The following is a 16,958-nucleotide window of genomic DNA, read 5'->3' as shown; positions in this document are numbered from 1 at the left end:
ATAATAATAAACTCTAATAAAATGCGAAACAAGCATCCAATTCTCTTCAAATTTCGCACATCGCAATACCTTTGCTAACACAACATCTGGTGTAAAGATGGTATATATCGGAACACTTCTTCTGGTACCTGCCCCACAAAAGGGGTCAAAATTGTGAATAACCATGAAGCCCAAAAAAGCGAAAGGAGCATCCGATTATTTTCAAAATCGGCACATCGCAATATTTCTATCAACACAATATCAGGTGTGGTGATGGAATATATCGGACCACTCCTTCACAAAGGATCAAAATTTTGAATATCTATGAAGCCGCTAAAAAGCAAAATTAACATCAGATTCCATTTAAACTTGGTTCATTTAAATTTTTCTGTCAACACAAGATCTTTTATAAAGATGGTAGATATTGGACCATTCCTTCTTGTACCTCCCCCACAAAAGGGGTTACAATTGTGAATAACCCCGAAGCTCATAAAGCGCCATACGGGCATCCGATTTTTTTAATCTCAGCACATCCCAATATTTTCCCTAACACAAGATCTAATGTGAAGATGGAATATGTCGGACCACTCCTTCTGATACCTCCCCCATAACGGGCCAAAATTGTGAATAATTCTCTCATAAATAAATAAAAAAAAAGCATTCAATTCTCTTCAAATTTCACATAACCGAATATTTTTATGAATGCAAGAGCTGATGTAAAGATGAAAGATGTCGGTACACCCCTTCTGGTACCTCTCCCACAAAGTGAGTACAATTTTCAATATTTATATCTCTCATACTTTTATCTCTAAATTCGGCGATTCTTTTCAAACTTGGTATATTTACATATTTTTCTCAACCAGAGAACTGATGTGAATATGGAATTTTTCGGAGAATCCACTACTGCGGTCTCTCCTCCATAAAGGGTAAACATTTTGACATAATTTAAGTCAAAAAACAGGCTAAGATGAAAAAACTACAACCAACTTCAGACAGACAGTCATTTCTAAACCACTCGTCCGACAGCTGTTAAAATTATTCCAGTGATAGCTCATTATATTTCTTACAAGCGTACAAAAGCATTTTGGTGAGAATTTTCCAGAAAAAAAGTTATCCGTGATGGAATTCAAGCGTGATAGTGTGATTTCTTTATATTTGGCTGGAAAACCACAAGTGGTTAATGTTAGAGCACTCCAGCATTTAAATGTGAATAAATCTTTGGTGTCTCGTACCATCGCTCGTTACCGTGATACTGGTAGCGTAGCCCGATGTCAAGGAAGTGGACGGAAGATAACACCAACATCAGCAGAAATGGTTCGAAAAGTAAAGAAGCGACTTGATCGAAGCCAGCGTCGCAGTGGCCAAAAAATAGCTCGTTATCTGAACATATCGTAATATTCCATTCGGTAAAGTGAGCTCGGGGTAAAGCCATTGAAATTCCAAAAATGTGCAAGAACTTACACCGCAACAGGAAGAAAATAGACTCAAAAAAGCTAAAGAGTTGCTTCGCTTGGCCAAAAGTGGTGAACTGCCGAATTTGGGTTTCTTCGATGAGAAAACATTTGTTGTCCAGCATTTTTGTAAACAAACAAAATGATCGTCTTTACTTGCCAAAGAGGTCAGCTGAAAAGGTGCACCCCCCGGATGGCCACCAGAACTCAGGCGCCGGCCATGGTTATGGTGTGGGCAGCCATAATAGCCGATGTTCGCTCTGCGCTCGTATTAATCGACCATGGCATCAGAATAAATGCCGAATATTATCGCGAAAATATTCTGGAGGGTGTATTAAAGCCTTGGGCACGCAAAAACATTTTGGCCGCAGACCTTGGACATTCCAACAGGACTCAGCACTCAGCACCATCCCACTCAGCACGCCCCACCCCAGAATGGTTACAAAATGAGCTTCCTCTCTTCATTTCCAGCACATAATGGCCACCAAAATCTCCGGATACCAATCCGTTGGACTATGGTGTCTGGAGTATTTTCGGAAGCAAGGTTGGCACTAAAAAGTACCAAAGTGTCGATCACCTCAAGCAAGCGCTTCGCCGGGAATGGGCCAAAATACCGCAGAGTAACATTTGGGCAGCGTGTGACGGTTTAATTGGCCGTTTAAAGGCCATAATTCGTACCAAAGGTGACCAATTCGTACAAATCTAAACATATTCTAAAATTTGATTTTTCCTATTTCCGACATTTTTTGCTTTCATTCAATAAATGGCACAATTCGTGCCAAAGGTGACTAATTCGTACAAATCTAGACATATTCTAAAATTTGATTTTTCCTATTTCCGACATTTTTTGCTTTCATTCAATAAAATTTAAAAAAAAAAATGTAAAAATTATGGCGTTTGACTTTGTTGCAGTTTTTTTTTATCTCACCCTGTACCTGTTTCATCCGACTTGGTGTCTTTAAGTCCCTTACATTCGTAATATGCATTTGACAACAATGATATTTGGTACCAGATATCTTAAAGAGCTCGGAAATACTTTTGCCAAATTTTATCGAGATTGGCTAAAATTTGGATGTAGCTCCCATATATATATCCTTAATCTGATTTCAGGTTTATTGTGCAAATAATGGCTGATATCAGCCCAAATGCAGTGAATTTCGGGACGTACGTACGTATCGTTTTGGCGGAACTCGGCTCCGATATATATATGTTTATACCCTCACAATAGTTTGTCTTTCAGAAATATACATTTTAGATCCCACAAAGTATATATATTCTTGATCAGAATAAAATTCTATGTCGATTTATCCATCTGTCCGTCCGTCTGTCCATCTGTCCGTCTATCCGTCTGTGGAAATCACTCTAGCTTCCGAACGAATTGAAGTAGATTGATAAAAATTTACCCAAATGTATGTTATGTCTGCAGGACTTTTGGTATTGAAAATGGGCCATGTAGGTCCACGTTTTGGTATAGCCCCCATATAACGTTACCCGCCCCCCATATTCGATATTTTCATGATTTTAGCGACATTATTTACCGGAATTGTTGCAAATTTGGTATTTGAAGTTCGTAATGAATACTACGTCCTATGACAGAAAACTGCCTGTGCAGGTCAGGAATATGGTCCGTGCAGGTCCATCTCTTCGTATAGCCTCCATATAACGATACCTCCCGAAATTCGGCAGTTTGATGATCTTAGCGACATTATTAACCAGAATTTTTTCTCAAATTTAGTATTTGAAGATCGTATTGGATACTACAGCCTATGACAGAAAATTGTCGGCACAATTCCACGTTTTATAACTCCCATGGTACATCCCTATATTCGGTATTTTGATGATTTCAGCTACATTATGAACAGATTTTTTGTTTAAGTTTCGCTTTTGAATATTGTAGTAGCTAATGACAAAAGTTGCCTATTCAGGTCTACGTCCTCGTATAGACCCTAATATATGGCTACATTCAGTATAATTAAGATTTTAACAGATTTTTTTTTTTTGAAAATTACCAAATTTGTTTCAAATGGTGGAGGGTATTCAAAGTTTGGCCCGGCCGAACTTATAGCAATTTTTCTTGTTTTAATATAATTCTTCTCGAAGTGAAAGCATACACTGTATAGTAATATTATTTGGTATAAAAGATTAAAATGTAAAATTATTAAATTATTTTGTTACGGGAGCTCTACTACATATGCATAGTTGTGTAGGGTACCATATAGTCGGCCCAGGCCGACTTTTTTTTATTTTTTTAATTATCAAGTTATTATTTATAAAATTTTTAAAATTTTGTATCTCTTTTTCTCTTTTCTTTAACTTTTTTTTTTTGATTTTTGAAAAAATGTGCGTTATGCAAAGTTTAATTTGTTCAAGGTTCACTTTTTGTTCGAAATTGTCACCTTTCGCAATGCTGTTCAAATGCTTTTAAGTTCAAAAATAGATTCGGCACTTTTTTTTTAGTTTATGCGTTTCACTGAAATTTTTTTGAAAGAATCCTTTCTTTTATTCCTTCTTTGGTTTTACTCACATTTTTTTAATTTTTAAATTATTATTTATTTAATTTTGAATTGAAATTTTAATTTTTTTTTGATATTTTCAAATCAAATCAAGTTTTTTTTTCCCCAACAATTTTCTTTTTTCCTCACTTCTATGTGAAAGCCAAAAATATATATTATTTCACTTCACCAATTCAACGTTTTCCGCGTTTCAACTGCAAATGCTACCGATCGCCTTGAGAGCACTTTCGAAATTGCCGCTGCTGCGTTTTTATGGCTCACCGGTCGATGCGGGCCAAAGTTTTCCTTCGAATTTTCCATTTGGTTTTCTGTATGTTTTTCTCTGGGCTCTTTTATGCGATTACCGAAAAACGCAATATTCAAAATTTAAATTCCAACTCTCTCCCTCTCTCTCTCTTTTGTTCTCTCAATATTTTTGATGAGTAGGATTTTTAAAAATAGCCACAATATTTTGCCGGCACACATCTTCCGTTTGGTAGACATGGGATGGCCGGCCGTTACAAACATTGGCATCTCTTTTGTATTTTTGAATTTCCTGTTCTTTGGAGAGTTTGATGATGACTAGCCCTACGGAGTCTAGGAAATATTTTTCGAAATTTTGTTATTTTATTTGCAACAGAGATATAATTTGTGCTCTCTCGCCCTCTCTCTCTTTTAACTTTTAGATTAGAACATGCAACCAAGAACTTGATGTTTTGTTTGTAGATTATTTTTTTGAAGTTTTGTAGCCTCACGCGTGGGATTGCACAGTGGGACAATAAAAAAATAATAAAAATGGCCTAATTTTTTTTTTTTTTTTTTTTTGGAAAAAATACATATGTCAAGGGTTTTAAGTAATTTTTATAGAAAAATTTCCGAAAAATTAAATTACACTGTGCAACGAAAAAAAAATTAAAAATTAATTAAAATTAAAAAAAAAAACAGGAGATCATGAAAGTAGAGCAAAAAAATAGAAAACAGATGTATGGGGCTTTCGACAGCTTAGATCGCAAAGTAATCAAACCAGTAAAGAAAGTCCTAAAGTCGGGCGGGGCCGATTTTATGATACCCTACACCACTTTGCTAATTTAGTTGAGCTCCACTTGATAATTAAAAGTTTTTATGGGAGAATTCAATCATACACAATATGGTTATAATTATAATTTAAAATTCAAAGGACTAAATATGCCGAAGCATTTGTATCTTTTAAATTCGGACTTGTATTGCCCATTTGGTGCGAAATTAATTTGAAATCGGATAAAAATATATATGGGAACTATATCCAAATCTGAACCGATCTCGATAAAATTTGGCAAAGATATTTCTGAGCTGTATTTGATATATTTCCCTGAATATCGTTGTTACGGAGTGCATATTACGGCTGTGGGTAACAAATACAATAAATCGGATGAACAATATATATGGGAGCTATAACTATATCTGAACCGATCTTCACCAAATTTGGCATACTACCTTCTAGACTAAATTCGGTCGTATGTGCCAAATTCCATCCCATTTGGACAAATATTAGACGTTTGGTGCACAATAAATGGTAAATCGGACGAAGTTATATATGGGAGCTATATCCAAATCTGAACCGATCTCGATAAAATTTAGCAAAGATATTTCTGAGCTGCATTTGATATATTTCCCCAAATATTGTTGTTACAGAGTGCATATTACGGCTGCGGAGGACAAAAATAACAAATCGGATGAACAATATATATGGGAGCTATAGCTATATCTGAACCGATTTCGATAAAATTTGGCATACTTATTTTCAGGCCTAATTTGGTTGTATGTGCAAAATTCCCTACTATTCGAGCTGATATTACACGTTTGGTGCACAATAAAAGGCAAATCGGACGAAGATATATATGGGAGCCATATCTAAATTTTTACCGATTATCTCCAATTTCAATAGGGTTCGTCCTTGGGCCAAACAAATGTTGTTTGCAAAATTTCATCTCAATCGGATAATAAATGCGACCTGCATTTTGTTCACAAGAATACATGGACAGACGGACGGACGGACGGACGGACAGACGGACTGACATGCATAAATCAACTCAGAAAGTGATTCTATGCAGATCATCAAAAGAACTATGGGTCTATCTCGTTTCCTTTTGCCTGTTACAAACAAATGCACAAAGACATAATACCCTGACCACTTTGTGGTGTAGGGTATAAAAAGGGGACAACTACAAAATGGATCTTTTTGGTCCTTTTTTAACATTTAGTTAAAAGCTCCCTTTAAACGGGATCGTAAAAAGTGAAAATAGTAGAGAGGTCCCAGAAAGCATCAATAGTTACAAGCTTACCTAAATGTCAAAAATTCATAAATATTAAAACTCGTTTTAGGGTTAATGCCGTACTTTATTTGATAAACTGATGAAAATAGCAAAAAATGTCGGAAATAGCATCAAATTTTAGAATAAGTTTAGATTTGTTCGAATTGGTCACCTTTGGCACGAATGATGGCCTTCAAACGGCCAAGGAAACCATCACACACTGCCCTAATGTTGCTCTGCAGTATTTTGGCCCATTCCCGGCGAAGCACTTGCTTGAGATGATCGACACTTTGGTATTTTTTAGTGCCAACCTTGCTTTCCAAAATACTCCAGACACAATAGTCCAACGGAATGGTATCCGGAGATTTTGGTGGCCATTGTGCCCTGGAATTTGGAAGCGAGGAATCTCATTCTGTAACCATTCTTGGGTGGCGCGTGCTGAGTGCGATGGTGCTGAGTGCTGAGTCCTGTTGGAATGTCCAAGGTCTGCGGTCAAAATGTTTGCGTGCTTAAGGCTTTAATACACCCTCCAGAATATTTTCGCGGTCGATTAATACGAGCGGAGAGCGACCATCGGCTGTTATGGCGGCCCACACAATCACCATGGACGGCGCCGACGCTTGAGTTCTGGTGGCCAACCGAAGGTACACATTTTCAGCTGACCTCTTTGGCAAATAAACACGATCATTTTGTTTGTTATTACAACGTACCGGATTTAGACTATATCGACTTCCTGCTATACAATTTTTTTCTCTGTGCAAATTTTTGGAAAATGTGGAAATATGCCTAAGGTAACAGATATAGCGGACCGAAGTATTCCATTTTCAGACTTCATCTAATGCAGAGGTACCAAGACCATTATATCCCAATTTCACACCAGACCTAGGGTTAATAAAAATATTGTGATGTGTGTAATTTGAAGAGAACCGGATGTTAATTTCGGATTTTTTTTATCGTTTTGGTTATTCAAAATTTTGACCCTTTGTGTGGGAGGTACCAGAAGAAATGGTCCGATCTCTCCCATCCTTATAACAAATCTTGTGTTGATAGAAATATTGAGATGTGCCATGTCTGAATGGAATCGGATGTTAATTTTGGTGTTTTATGAGCTTCATGAAAATTCAAAATTTTGACCCTTTGTGGGGGAGGTACCAGAAGGAGTGGGCCGATATATTCCATCTTCTCACTACACCTTGGCTTAATAAAACTATTGAGATGTGTGTAATTTGCATATGATCGGAATCTTACATCACATTTTATAAGAGTTATAATTTTATAAGTACTGGATGGAGTGGACCAATATTGTCCATTTCCGCACCAGACCTAGCACTGATACAGATATTAGGATTTGCAAAGTTGGAGCAAAATCCGATTATGCTTTCTCCTTCTGTGCAGTAAATTATTTTCTTTGAACATTTTGACATTTTGTGGGGGAGATTGCAGAATGAGTGGACCGATATTGCCCATCTCCGGACAGCAGAAAAATTCAAAATACCGAAAATCGGAAGGTACCGTTAATGGTGGCTATAGGACTGGACCTACCGAGAACCCCAAATGTCAAGTTTCAGCTGATTTAGTTGGAAATTGTGGCAGAAGCCTTCACCGAAATAGGTAGATACCATTAGAGGGGGGCTATACCAATTAGTGGACATGTAGCGAACATTTTCTGCAAGGATGGTATAGACATTTCAAGAACCCCAAATGTCTAGTTTCATCTAATTTGGTTGGAAATTGTGGCAGAAACCCTCAAAATATCGAATATCGGAAAGTACCAATATATGGGGGCTATAGCAATTAGTGGTCCGAAGTCGAAAAATTTTTGCAAGGAAATTTACAGACCTATCGAGAACCCCAATTCGCAAGTTTCTTCTAATTTTGTTGGAAATTGTGGCAGAAGCCTTCAAAATACTGAAAACCGGTAGATACCATTAGAGGGGGGCTATACCAATTAGTGGACCTGTAGCGAACATTTTCTGCAAGGATGGTACAGACATTTCAAGAACCCCAAATGTCAAGATTCAGCTCATTTGGTTGGAAATTGTTGCGGAAACTTTTAAAATTCCGAAAATCGGGAGGTACAGTTATGTAGGTGCTATACAAATTAGTGGATCTGTAGCGTACATTTTATGTAGGAAGTTAACAGACCTATCGAGAACCCCAATTCGCAAGTTTCATCTAATTTGGTTGGAAATTGTGGCAGAAACCTTCAAAAATACCGAAAATCGGGAGGTACCGCTGTATGGGCGCTATACCTATTGGTAGACCTTTAGCATACGTTTTTTGCAAGGAGAGAACATATCTTCCAAAAAACCCAAATGTCAAGTTTCATCTAATTTGGTTGGAAATTGTGGCAGAAACCTTCAAAATACCGAAAATCGGGAGGTACCGCTATTTGGCGGCTATACTAATTAGTGAACCTGTAGCGAACGTTTTTTTTTTTTTTTTTCAAGGAGAGAACGGAACTACCGAAGGCCTCAATTCTTAAGTTTCATCTAATTTGGTTGAAAATTGTGACAGAAAACTTTAAAATGCCGAGAATCCAGAGGTACTGTTACATGGGGGCTATACCAATTAGTGGACCTGTAGCGAACATTTTTTGCAAGTAGAGAACAGACCTACCGAGTACCCCAAATGCCAAGTTTCAGCTGATTTGGTTGGAAATTTTGGAAAAAAAAAAAACCTCAAAATACCGAAAATCGGGAGGCACCGTTATATGGAGGCTATGCCAATTAGTAAACCTCTAGCGAACATTTTTTTTTTCTAAAACCTCAAATGTCAAGTTTCAGCTAATTTGATTGCAAAATTGTGGCAGAAACCTTCAAAATACCGAAAATCGGCAGGTTCCGTTATAAGGGGGCTATAGCAATTAGTGAACCTGTAGCGAACATTTCTCGCAAGGATAAAACAGACCTACCAAGAACCCCGAATTTTCAAGTTTCACCTAATTTCCGTGACCCCTTGTTTTCCACATGAAGTCCTTGTATACCGATTACCCCATAGGACCATTTCCAAAATGTTTTGAAAATTTTCTTCGCCTTCGATATTTAAAACAGCATTCGAAACTCTTGCAATTGTTAATTTATTTTACAATATTTCATAATTAGTAATAATTAGTAATAAACCGCTCTGTTTAATCAAAATTTGGGAATTTTCGTTTCGTATTTTTATCGTATCTCTAAAATAAGTCCAGCATGCCTCTATTCCTCAGCTCGATCGATCAAATTATTATAATTTTTTGCGTCCAATCACCATTAAGAATTTTTGGAAATTCAACAATTTTAGGCTTTCAGCTCCTAAAGATTTTCACTTTCATCCAATTTCTCCCCATCCTGGCCCATGAGACGATTGGCTTCTTGCAGTTGTTGCTGTTGGCGTTGACGATTCTTTTGACGGAATATCTCTTTGCTGGCCTCCTTAATGGCCTCATAGATCTTGGCCTGCGACATGATTTGTTTTTGGACATTTTCCACGGCCGGTTCGGCATTTATGTCAATCAAATCGGATAGGCCCTCGGAAACGTAGTCGTTGTTGGCGAAGGAGCTTTTATCGTCGATGTCGTTGCGTTTTATCACCGGATAGGAGGGTGGATGGGAGGAGGTTCGTTTCTTGCCACAGCCTGTAAAAAGAGCAAAGGAATTTCATGGCTTATAGTCTATTGTGGCTCGCCGAACTTACCCGTAAAGGCATTGCAAAATGGACGCTTTTCATATTTCCACTGGATAATGCCGCTCAGCTTGTGCTGCTGGTGAATTCACCAAAAAAAAATTAAAACATTTTATTAAAATCTCAATTTACTTGCAGCCCCAACCTTACATTATTCAAATTCACCTCGGCCTGGGTCACATCGAACCACAGATACAGGGTAAACAGGCCAACCAACAAAAATCCATTCCAAGACATTTTGAAAACTTTTCTTTTATTTTTCAAAAAATTCCAAATATATTTAGTATTCTCCTTAGCTCAAAACTGACCACCTTTCGCCACAACGTCCAAACGCCGTTTAAGTGAAAACTCGGAAAATCACTGCATCTTATTACTTCAGGAATAGCTCTGCAGCCGGGCTCCTTTTGCTGCCCGCTCAACACACTGACCTTTTACACAGCGCACAGCTGCATAAATGCTTCGACCAACAACGCTTTGGTCGATTGGCCGATCTCCTGCCGGGCGTTTAAAGTGTTTTGGTGGTCATTTTGGTTGGTGGTAATTGATTTTTGTGTTTTCCACGGAGTTTTTCTTCATTCTCTGTTTCTCCGTTTTAGCCTTGGGTTGGCAGTGCACATAACGCCAATAATCTTGACCTCCCCCCACCACCACCACCTCACACAATATTTCGGTTTGGTTGTTGGTCATGGTGTTCCTGTTAATGTCCTGTATTATTAATAGGATATTTCTTATCATAGGTCAAATTGTGGCTGGTTTAAAGTCAGATTTCAATAATTCAATTTTAATAATTTTTTGTAAGGACTTATTCCTAAATAACAACTTTCCCCAGGGAAAAGTTGTTATCGACAACCTTTCTTCATAGAAAAGAGGCTATCGTTTAATCTTCTCTATAAAAAAAGCAGTTATCGACAACCTTTCTCCATAGAAAAGTTGTTATCGACAATCTTTCTCCATAGAAAAGTTGTTATCGACAACTTTTCCCCTTAGAAAAGTTTTTATCGACAACTTTTCTCGATAGAAAAGTATTTATGGACAACTTTCTCCATAGAAAAGTTGTTGTCGACAACCTTTCTCCATAGAAAAAATGTTATCGACAACTTTTCTCCATAGGAAAGTTGTTATCGACAACTTTTCTCGATAGAAAAGTATTTATGGACAACTTTTCTCCATAGAAAAGTTGTTATCGACAACTTTCCTCGATAGAAAAGTATTTATGGACAACCTTTCTCCATAGAAAAGTTGTTATCGACAACCTTTCTCCATAGAAAAGTTGTTATCGACAACTTTCCTCCATAGAAAAGTTGTTATCGACAACCTTTCTCCATTGAAAAGTTGTTATCGACAATCTTTCTCCATAGAAAAGTTGTTATCGACAACTTTTCCCCTTAGAAAAGTTTTTATCGACAACTTTTCTCGATAGAAAAGTATTTATGGACAACTTTTCTCCATAGAAAAGTTGTTATCGACAACTTTCCTCCATAGAAAAGTTATTATCGACAACTTTCCTCCATAGAAAAGTTGTTATCGACAACTTTCCTCCATAGAAAAGTTGTTATCGACAACCTTTCTCCATAGAAAAAATGTTATCGACAACCTTTCTCGATAGAAAAGTTGTTATCGACAACTTTTCCCCATAGAAAAATTGTTATCGACAACTTTCCTCCACAGACAAGTTGTTATCGACAACTTTGCTCCATAGAAAAGTTGTTATCGAAAACTTTTTTCCATAGAAAAGTTGTTATCGACAACTTTTCTCCACAGAAAAGTTGTTATCGACAACTTTTCTCCACAGAAAAGTTGTTATCGACAACTTTTCTCCATATAAAAGTTGTTATCGATGTTGCATAAAAAAGTTGTTATCGACAACATTTCTCCATAGAAAGGTTGTTATCGACAACTTTTCCCCGTAGAAATTTTGTTGTCGACAACTGTTCTCCATAGAAAAGTTGTTATCGAAAACTTTTCTCCACCGAAAAGTTGTTATCGATAACTTTTCTCCATTCAAAAGTTGTTATGAAAAACTTTTCTCCACAGAAATTTGTTATCGCCACTTCTCTAGATAGAAAATTTGTTATCGACAACATTTCTCCATAGAAAACTTGTTATCAAAAAAATTTCTGTATACTTAAGTTGTTATCGACAAGTTTTTATGGTTTCTAGGCAACTTTATTAGTTCGCATTTTTGTTTATTTAACAAAATAATTTTTCAGTTAAAAAATATGGTAATTATTTTATTTAATTTAACCTCTTTTACGGCGCAGCATCATTTTAGCGTAGACCAAGGAATTGTGGTGACCCGTAAACGAATACCAATCCACACCTTTGGCGTAGCTCTTGTCGCCATAATGACCATTTAAATTGCTGAAAATCAATTAAAATATTGAAAAAATATCTTATTTTCTAAAATATGTGATCTGTTCCAGAATCTGCAAGAAACAGCTATATTTGCATTTTTTTTTTGAAAAAAAAATCAGCTGTAAAAAATTAAATTCTGGAACATACCAATTATGTATAACAAGAGTTTCATTTACAAACCTTGAGTGACATTTTGTGTACCACCAGGCACCCATGTATAAGACGGCGCAATTTCCCTCCGCATGTACATCATTGTCCTGATCTTTTGTTGAGAATTTTGCACCGATGTGCCCTTTCAAGGAATCCCCCGCGGTTCCGGTATATTGTCCAGTTCGTATCAGTTTGTATTTTTCCACTTCATTGGCTATCCGGAAACTATCATATTTAGCATAACCCTTAGCTTCATTTGTGCCATTCACCATTAGAATCAACAGCTCCTGAGGTCCCTGGTAATTTGTCAGGGCAAATAGTTTATCCATGCCAATGAAAAATTCTCCATCAACCTCGCCGAATCCGACTTTATATTCGGCCCATGTCCTGTAGAAATCCGTAGAGCCATCTTCACGTCTTTGTATTACCGTCCAGTCACCGCCTTCCGTATGGGCGTCACATTCGACGAGAAAACTTTCATTGTTGTACTGTGGAATGCGTATGTAGTAGTAGCCACTGCGTTCCGTGCAGGCAGTGATTTCGGCACACGACGAATATGGACCATGAGTTTGGCTAAAGTGGGGGAAAATTTTTGAAATTCTGTTTTCAATGAAAATTTTTATTGACATTTTTTTAAATAAAAATATTTTTATCGATAAATGTTCTTCATAGAAATGATTTTTATCGACGGTTTTTTTACGGATACGTTTATATGGACAACAATTTTATATAGAGAAGTTGTTGTCGCCAGCTTTTCCTAAGAGAAATATTGTTATCCACAACTTCTCTCCACAGAAAAGTTGTTATCGATAACTTTTCTCCATTGAAACGTTGTCATCGACAACTTTTCTCCATAGAAAAGCTGTTATCGACAACTTTTCTTCATAGAAAAGCCGTTATCGACATCTTTTCTCTATAGAAAAGTTGTTATCTGCATCCTATCTTCACAGAAAAGTTGTTATCGACAACCTCTCTCCATAGAAAAGTTGCTATCGACAACCTTTCTTTATAGAATAGTTCTTATCGACAACTTTTCTCCATAGAATCAACAACTTTTTCTCCAGAGAAATGTAGTTATCGCCAAACTTTTCTCCAAAGAAAAGTCATTATCGACAACTTTTCTCCATAGAAAAGTTGTTATTGCCAACCTTTCTCCATAGAAAAGTTGTTATCGACAACTTTTCTCTATAGAAAAGTTGTTATCGACAAATTTTCTCCATAAAAAAGTCATTATCGACAACTTTTGCTCCATAGAAAATTTGTTATCGACAACTTTTCTCCATAGAAAAGTTGTTATCGACAACCTTTCTTTATAGAATAGTTCTTATAGGCAACCTATTTCCATAGAAAGTTGTTATCGACAACTCTTCTCCATAGAAAAGTTGTTATCGCGAAATTTTTCTCCACAGAAAAGTTGTTATCGCCAAACATTTCTTCACAGAAAAGTTGTTATCGCCAACATTTCTCCAGAGAATAATAGTTATCGCCAACTTTTCTCCATAGAATAGTAGTTATCGCCAACTTTTCTCCACAGAATAGTAGTTATCGACAACTTTTCTCCACAGAATAGTAGTTATTGACAACTTTTTTCTTTTCTCCATAGAAAAGTTGTTATCGACAACTATTCTCCATAGAAAAGTTGTTGACGACAACTTTTCACCATAGAAAAGTTGCTATCGACAACTTTTCTCCATAGAAAAGTTGCTATCGACAACTTTTCTCCATAGAAAAGTTGCTATCGACAACTTTTCTCCATAGAAAAGTTGTTATCGACAACAACAAGTTGTTATCGACAACTTTTCTCCATAGAAAAGTTGTTATCGACAACCTGTTTATGTATAAAAGTTCTTATCGACAACAATATTCTATAGAAAAGTTGTTGTCGACAACCTGTTTATGTATAAAAGTTCTTATCGATTACTTTTCTCTATGGAAGTGATGTCAGTCACTATTTTTCTCATTTAGTCGACGAATTCCTTTTTCGCGCCTTTTCTAAATATGTATATTTCCCTGTGGGAATTTGCCAATTTCATACCATTTGTAGGGCAATGAATCAACACGAATATCGAACATAGGCAAATCTGAAAGAAATATTAAATTTTACTTGGAATTTGTTATACCCAAGGCACATGAAGCTGTATACCTTTGGCTGTGTGTTTGCTGGAAGAACAAAATAAAATGAAAAGTTAATGTCGTCTCTCAAATCAAAGTGATTTAAAATGAGAATACCTTAAGTTGATGGAGCCTATGGCATTTTTAATATCATCTATGTCCCTTAGCATTTTTTTGGTGTCGTCCCATCCATAGAGACCCTGTAAAGCGATGAAGATCTAAATGTAAAATTTTGAAGAAAGTTAGGGGCTATTTGAAACTTACATTATTTCCTACATTATCTTCACACCGCATAGCAATCGCCGCCGCCACAATGCAAATTATGACGAAAATTATTTGAATGAAAAAACTTGGTTTAGCCATTTTTAAAGCGTTAGTTTTTTTTTTTTGTGTTTTTTAGTCGACATTTGATAAACAACTGTCCAAGGATTTGGGAAAGTATTCGTATTTATATTAATTTTTAAAAAAGGTTCTTGTATTATCAACACCAAATGGTGGTTTTGCAATGGGGAACTCCATGCCACACCTCAAAATTCTAATTAAGTTTGCCAAATATTGTGGAAATTTATGTATGTATTTTAGCATTATCTACGCTGCTATCAATACTAATTATAATAAACACCACTGGGGGCTAAAACGAGGAGAACGGGGATTTTTTTTAAATTGGTGTTTCATAGAACGTATGCATAAAAGGGATTTTTCATAAAGCTGTATTTTAATCGAAATCCACTCACAACTTGCATTCCGTATTAAAAAGTACAACATGAATGGAATTTCGACGAAATTTAAGCTATAGACGAGCCACCGACTTATATAGGCTATCATCCACGGGCAATAGACAATATATCGTCGATCTTTCAATAAGCCTTTTTTGGGTACTAGGGGATTTCACTGTATGTATATATTATGGTACGGAATTTTTATTGAGCGATGAAAAAGTGTAACATTGTAAGAGAATGGTGAGACAAGCTACTGAATACAAAAAATATTTATGTTCGAGGAAGGCTTAGGTAAGAAATCATCTATTTGAAATGGGTGTCAATGAGTTTGAAATGAGAGAAGTTGTCGAGTCCTACATTTCTAAAAAGATATATTGTCGATAACAACATTTCTATAGAGAAAAATTTTCGATAAAAACTTATCAATAGCGAAAAGTTGTAGAGATAGAGATATGGTCTCGATAACAACGTTTCTATGGAGAAAACACCTTTTCTATAGAAAAAAGTTGTCGATAACACCTTTCCTATAGAGAAAAGTTGTCGATAACACCTTTTCTATAGAGAAAAGTTGTCGATAACAAATTTTCTATGGAGAAATGTGGTCGATAACAGGTTTTCTATGGAGAAAAGTTGTCGATAACAGGTTTTCTATGGAGAAAAGTTGTCGATAACAGGTTTTCTATGGAGAAAAGTTGTCGATAACAGGTTTTCTATGGGGAAAAGTTGTCGATAACAGGTTTTCTATGGAGAAAAGTTGTCGATAACAGGTTTTCTATGGAGAAAAGTTGTCGATAACAGGTTTTCTATGGAGAAAAGTTGTCGATAACAGGTTTTCTATGGAGAAAAGTTGTCGATAACAGGTTTTCTATGGAGAAAAGTTGTCGATAACTTTTCTATGGAGAAAAGTTGTCGATAACAAATTTTCTATGGAGAAAAGTTGTCGATAACAACTTTTCTATGGAGAAAAGTTGTCGATAACAACTTTTCTATGGAAAAAAGTTGTCGATAACAACTTTTCTATGGAAAAAAAGTTGTCGATAACAACTTTTCTATGGAGAAAAGTTGTCGATAACAACTTTTCTATGGAGAAAAGTTGTCGATAACAACTTTTCTATGGAGAAAAGTTGTCGATAACAACTTTTCTATGGAGAAAAGTTGTCGATAACAACTTTTCTATGGGGAAAAGTTGTCGATAACAAAATTTTCTATAGATAAAAGTTGTCGATAACAAAATTTTCTATAGATAAAAGTTGTCGATAACAAAATTTTCTATAGATAAAAGTTGTCGTTAACAAAATTTTCTATAGAGAAAATTTGTCGATAACAACTTTTCTATGGAGACAAGTTGTCGATAACAACTTTTCTATGGAGACAAGTTGTCGATAACAACTTTTCTATGGAGACAAGTTGTCGATAACAACTTTTCTATGGAGAAAAGTTGTCGATAACAACTTTTCTATGGAGAAAAGTTGTCGATAACAACTTTTCTATGGAGAAAAGTTCTATGGAGAAAAGTTGTCGATAACAACTTTTCTATGGAGAAAAATTGTCGATAACAACTTTTCTATGGAGAAAAGTTGTCGATAACAACTTTTCTATGGAGAAAAGTTGTCGATAACAACTTTTCTATGGAGAAAAGTTGTCGATAACAACTTTTCTATGGAGAAAAGTTGTCGATAACAACTTTTCTATGGATAATAATCGACGGCGACTCCTTTTCTATAGAGAAAAGTTAACGATAACCAC

At 36.0% G+C, this 16,958-nt stretch overlaps 2 protein-coding genes across 3 annotated transcripts; both read right to left on the bottom strand.

The window, feature by feature from the left end:
- Positions 1-9,273: 9,273 nt before the first annotated feature.
- LOC101890384 (cardioactive peptide) lies at positions 9,274-10,722 on the bottom strand. Of its 2 annotated transcripts, none has more exons than XM_005187911.4 (3): positions 10,027-10,722; positions 9,889-9,955; positions 9,274-9,829 (listed from the first exon to the last, which is right to left on the bottom strand). In XM_005187911.4, the coding sequence occupies exons 1-3, from the start codon at positions 10,111-10,113 to the stop codon at positions 9,507-9,509; spliced, it is 477 nt and encodes a 158-aa protein (XP_005187968.1). In that variant the 5' UTR covers positions 10,114-10,722; the 3' UTR covers positions 9,274-9,506. The 2 variants fall into 2 exon arrangements, with proteins under 2 accessions (XP_005187968.1, XP_005187969.1); XM_005187912.4 differs by having other exon boundaries at positions 9,889-9,952; positions 10,027-10,719.
- Positions 10,723-12,055: 1,333 nt separating this feature from the next.
- LOC101890675 (ficolin-1) lies at positions 12,056-14,904 on the bottom strand. The gene is made up of 6 exons (XM_005187913.4): positions 14,758-14,904; positions 14,611-14,693; positions 14,525-14,541; positions 14,417-14,462; positions 12,412-12,954; positions 12,056-12,237 (listed from the first exon to the last, which is right to left on the bottom strand). The coding sequence occupies exons 1-6, from the start codon at positions 14,854-14,856 to the stop codon at positions 12,117-12,119; spliced, it is 909 nt and encodes a 302-aa protein (XP_005187970.1). The 5' UTR covers positions 14,857-14,904; the 3' UTR covers positions 12,056-12,116.
- Positions 14,905-16,958: the final 2,054 nt, after the last annotated feature.

This window comes from Musca domestica, unplaced genomic scaffold (assembly GCF_030504385.1).
Source record: "Musca domestica strain aabys unplaced genomic scaffold, Musca_domestica.polishedcontigs.V.1.1 39, whole genome shotgun sequence".
NCBI lineage: Eukaryota > Metazoa > Arthropoda > Insecta > Diptera > Muscidae > Musca > Musca domestica.
The sequence above is the reverse complement of the archived record's forward strand: the minus strand, read 5'-3'. Positions and strand labels throughout refer to the sequence as shown.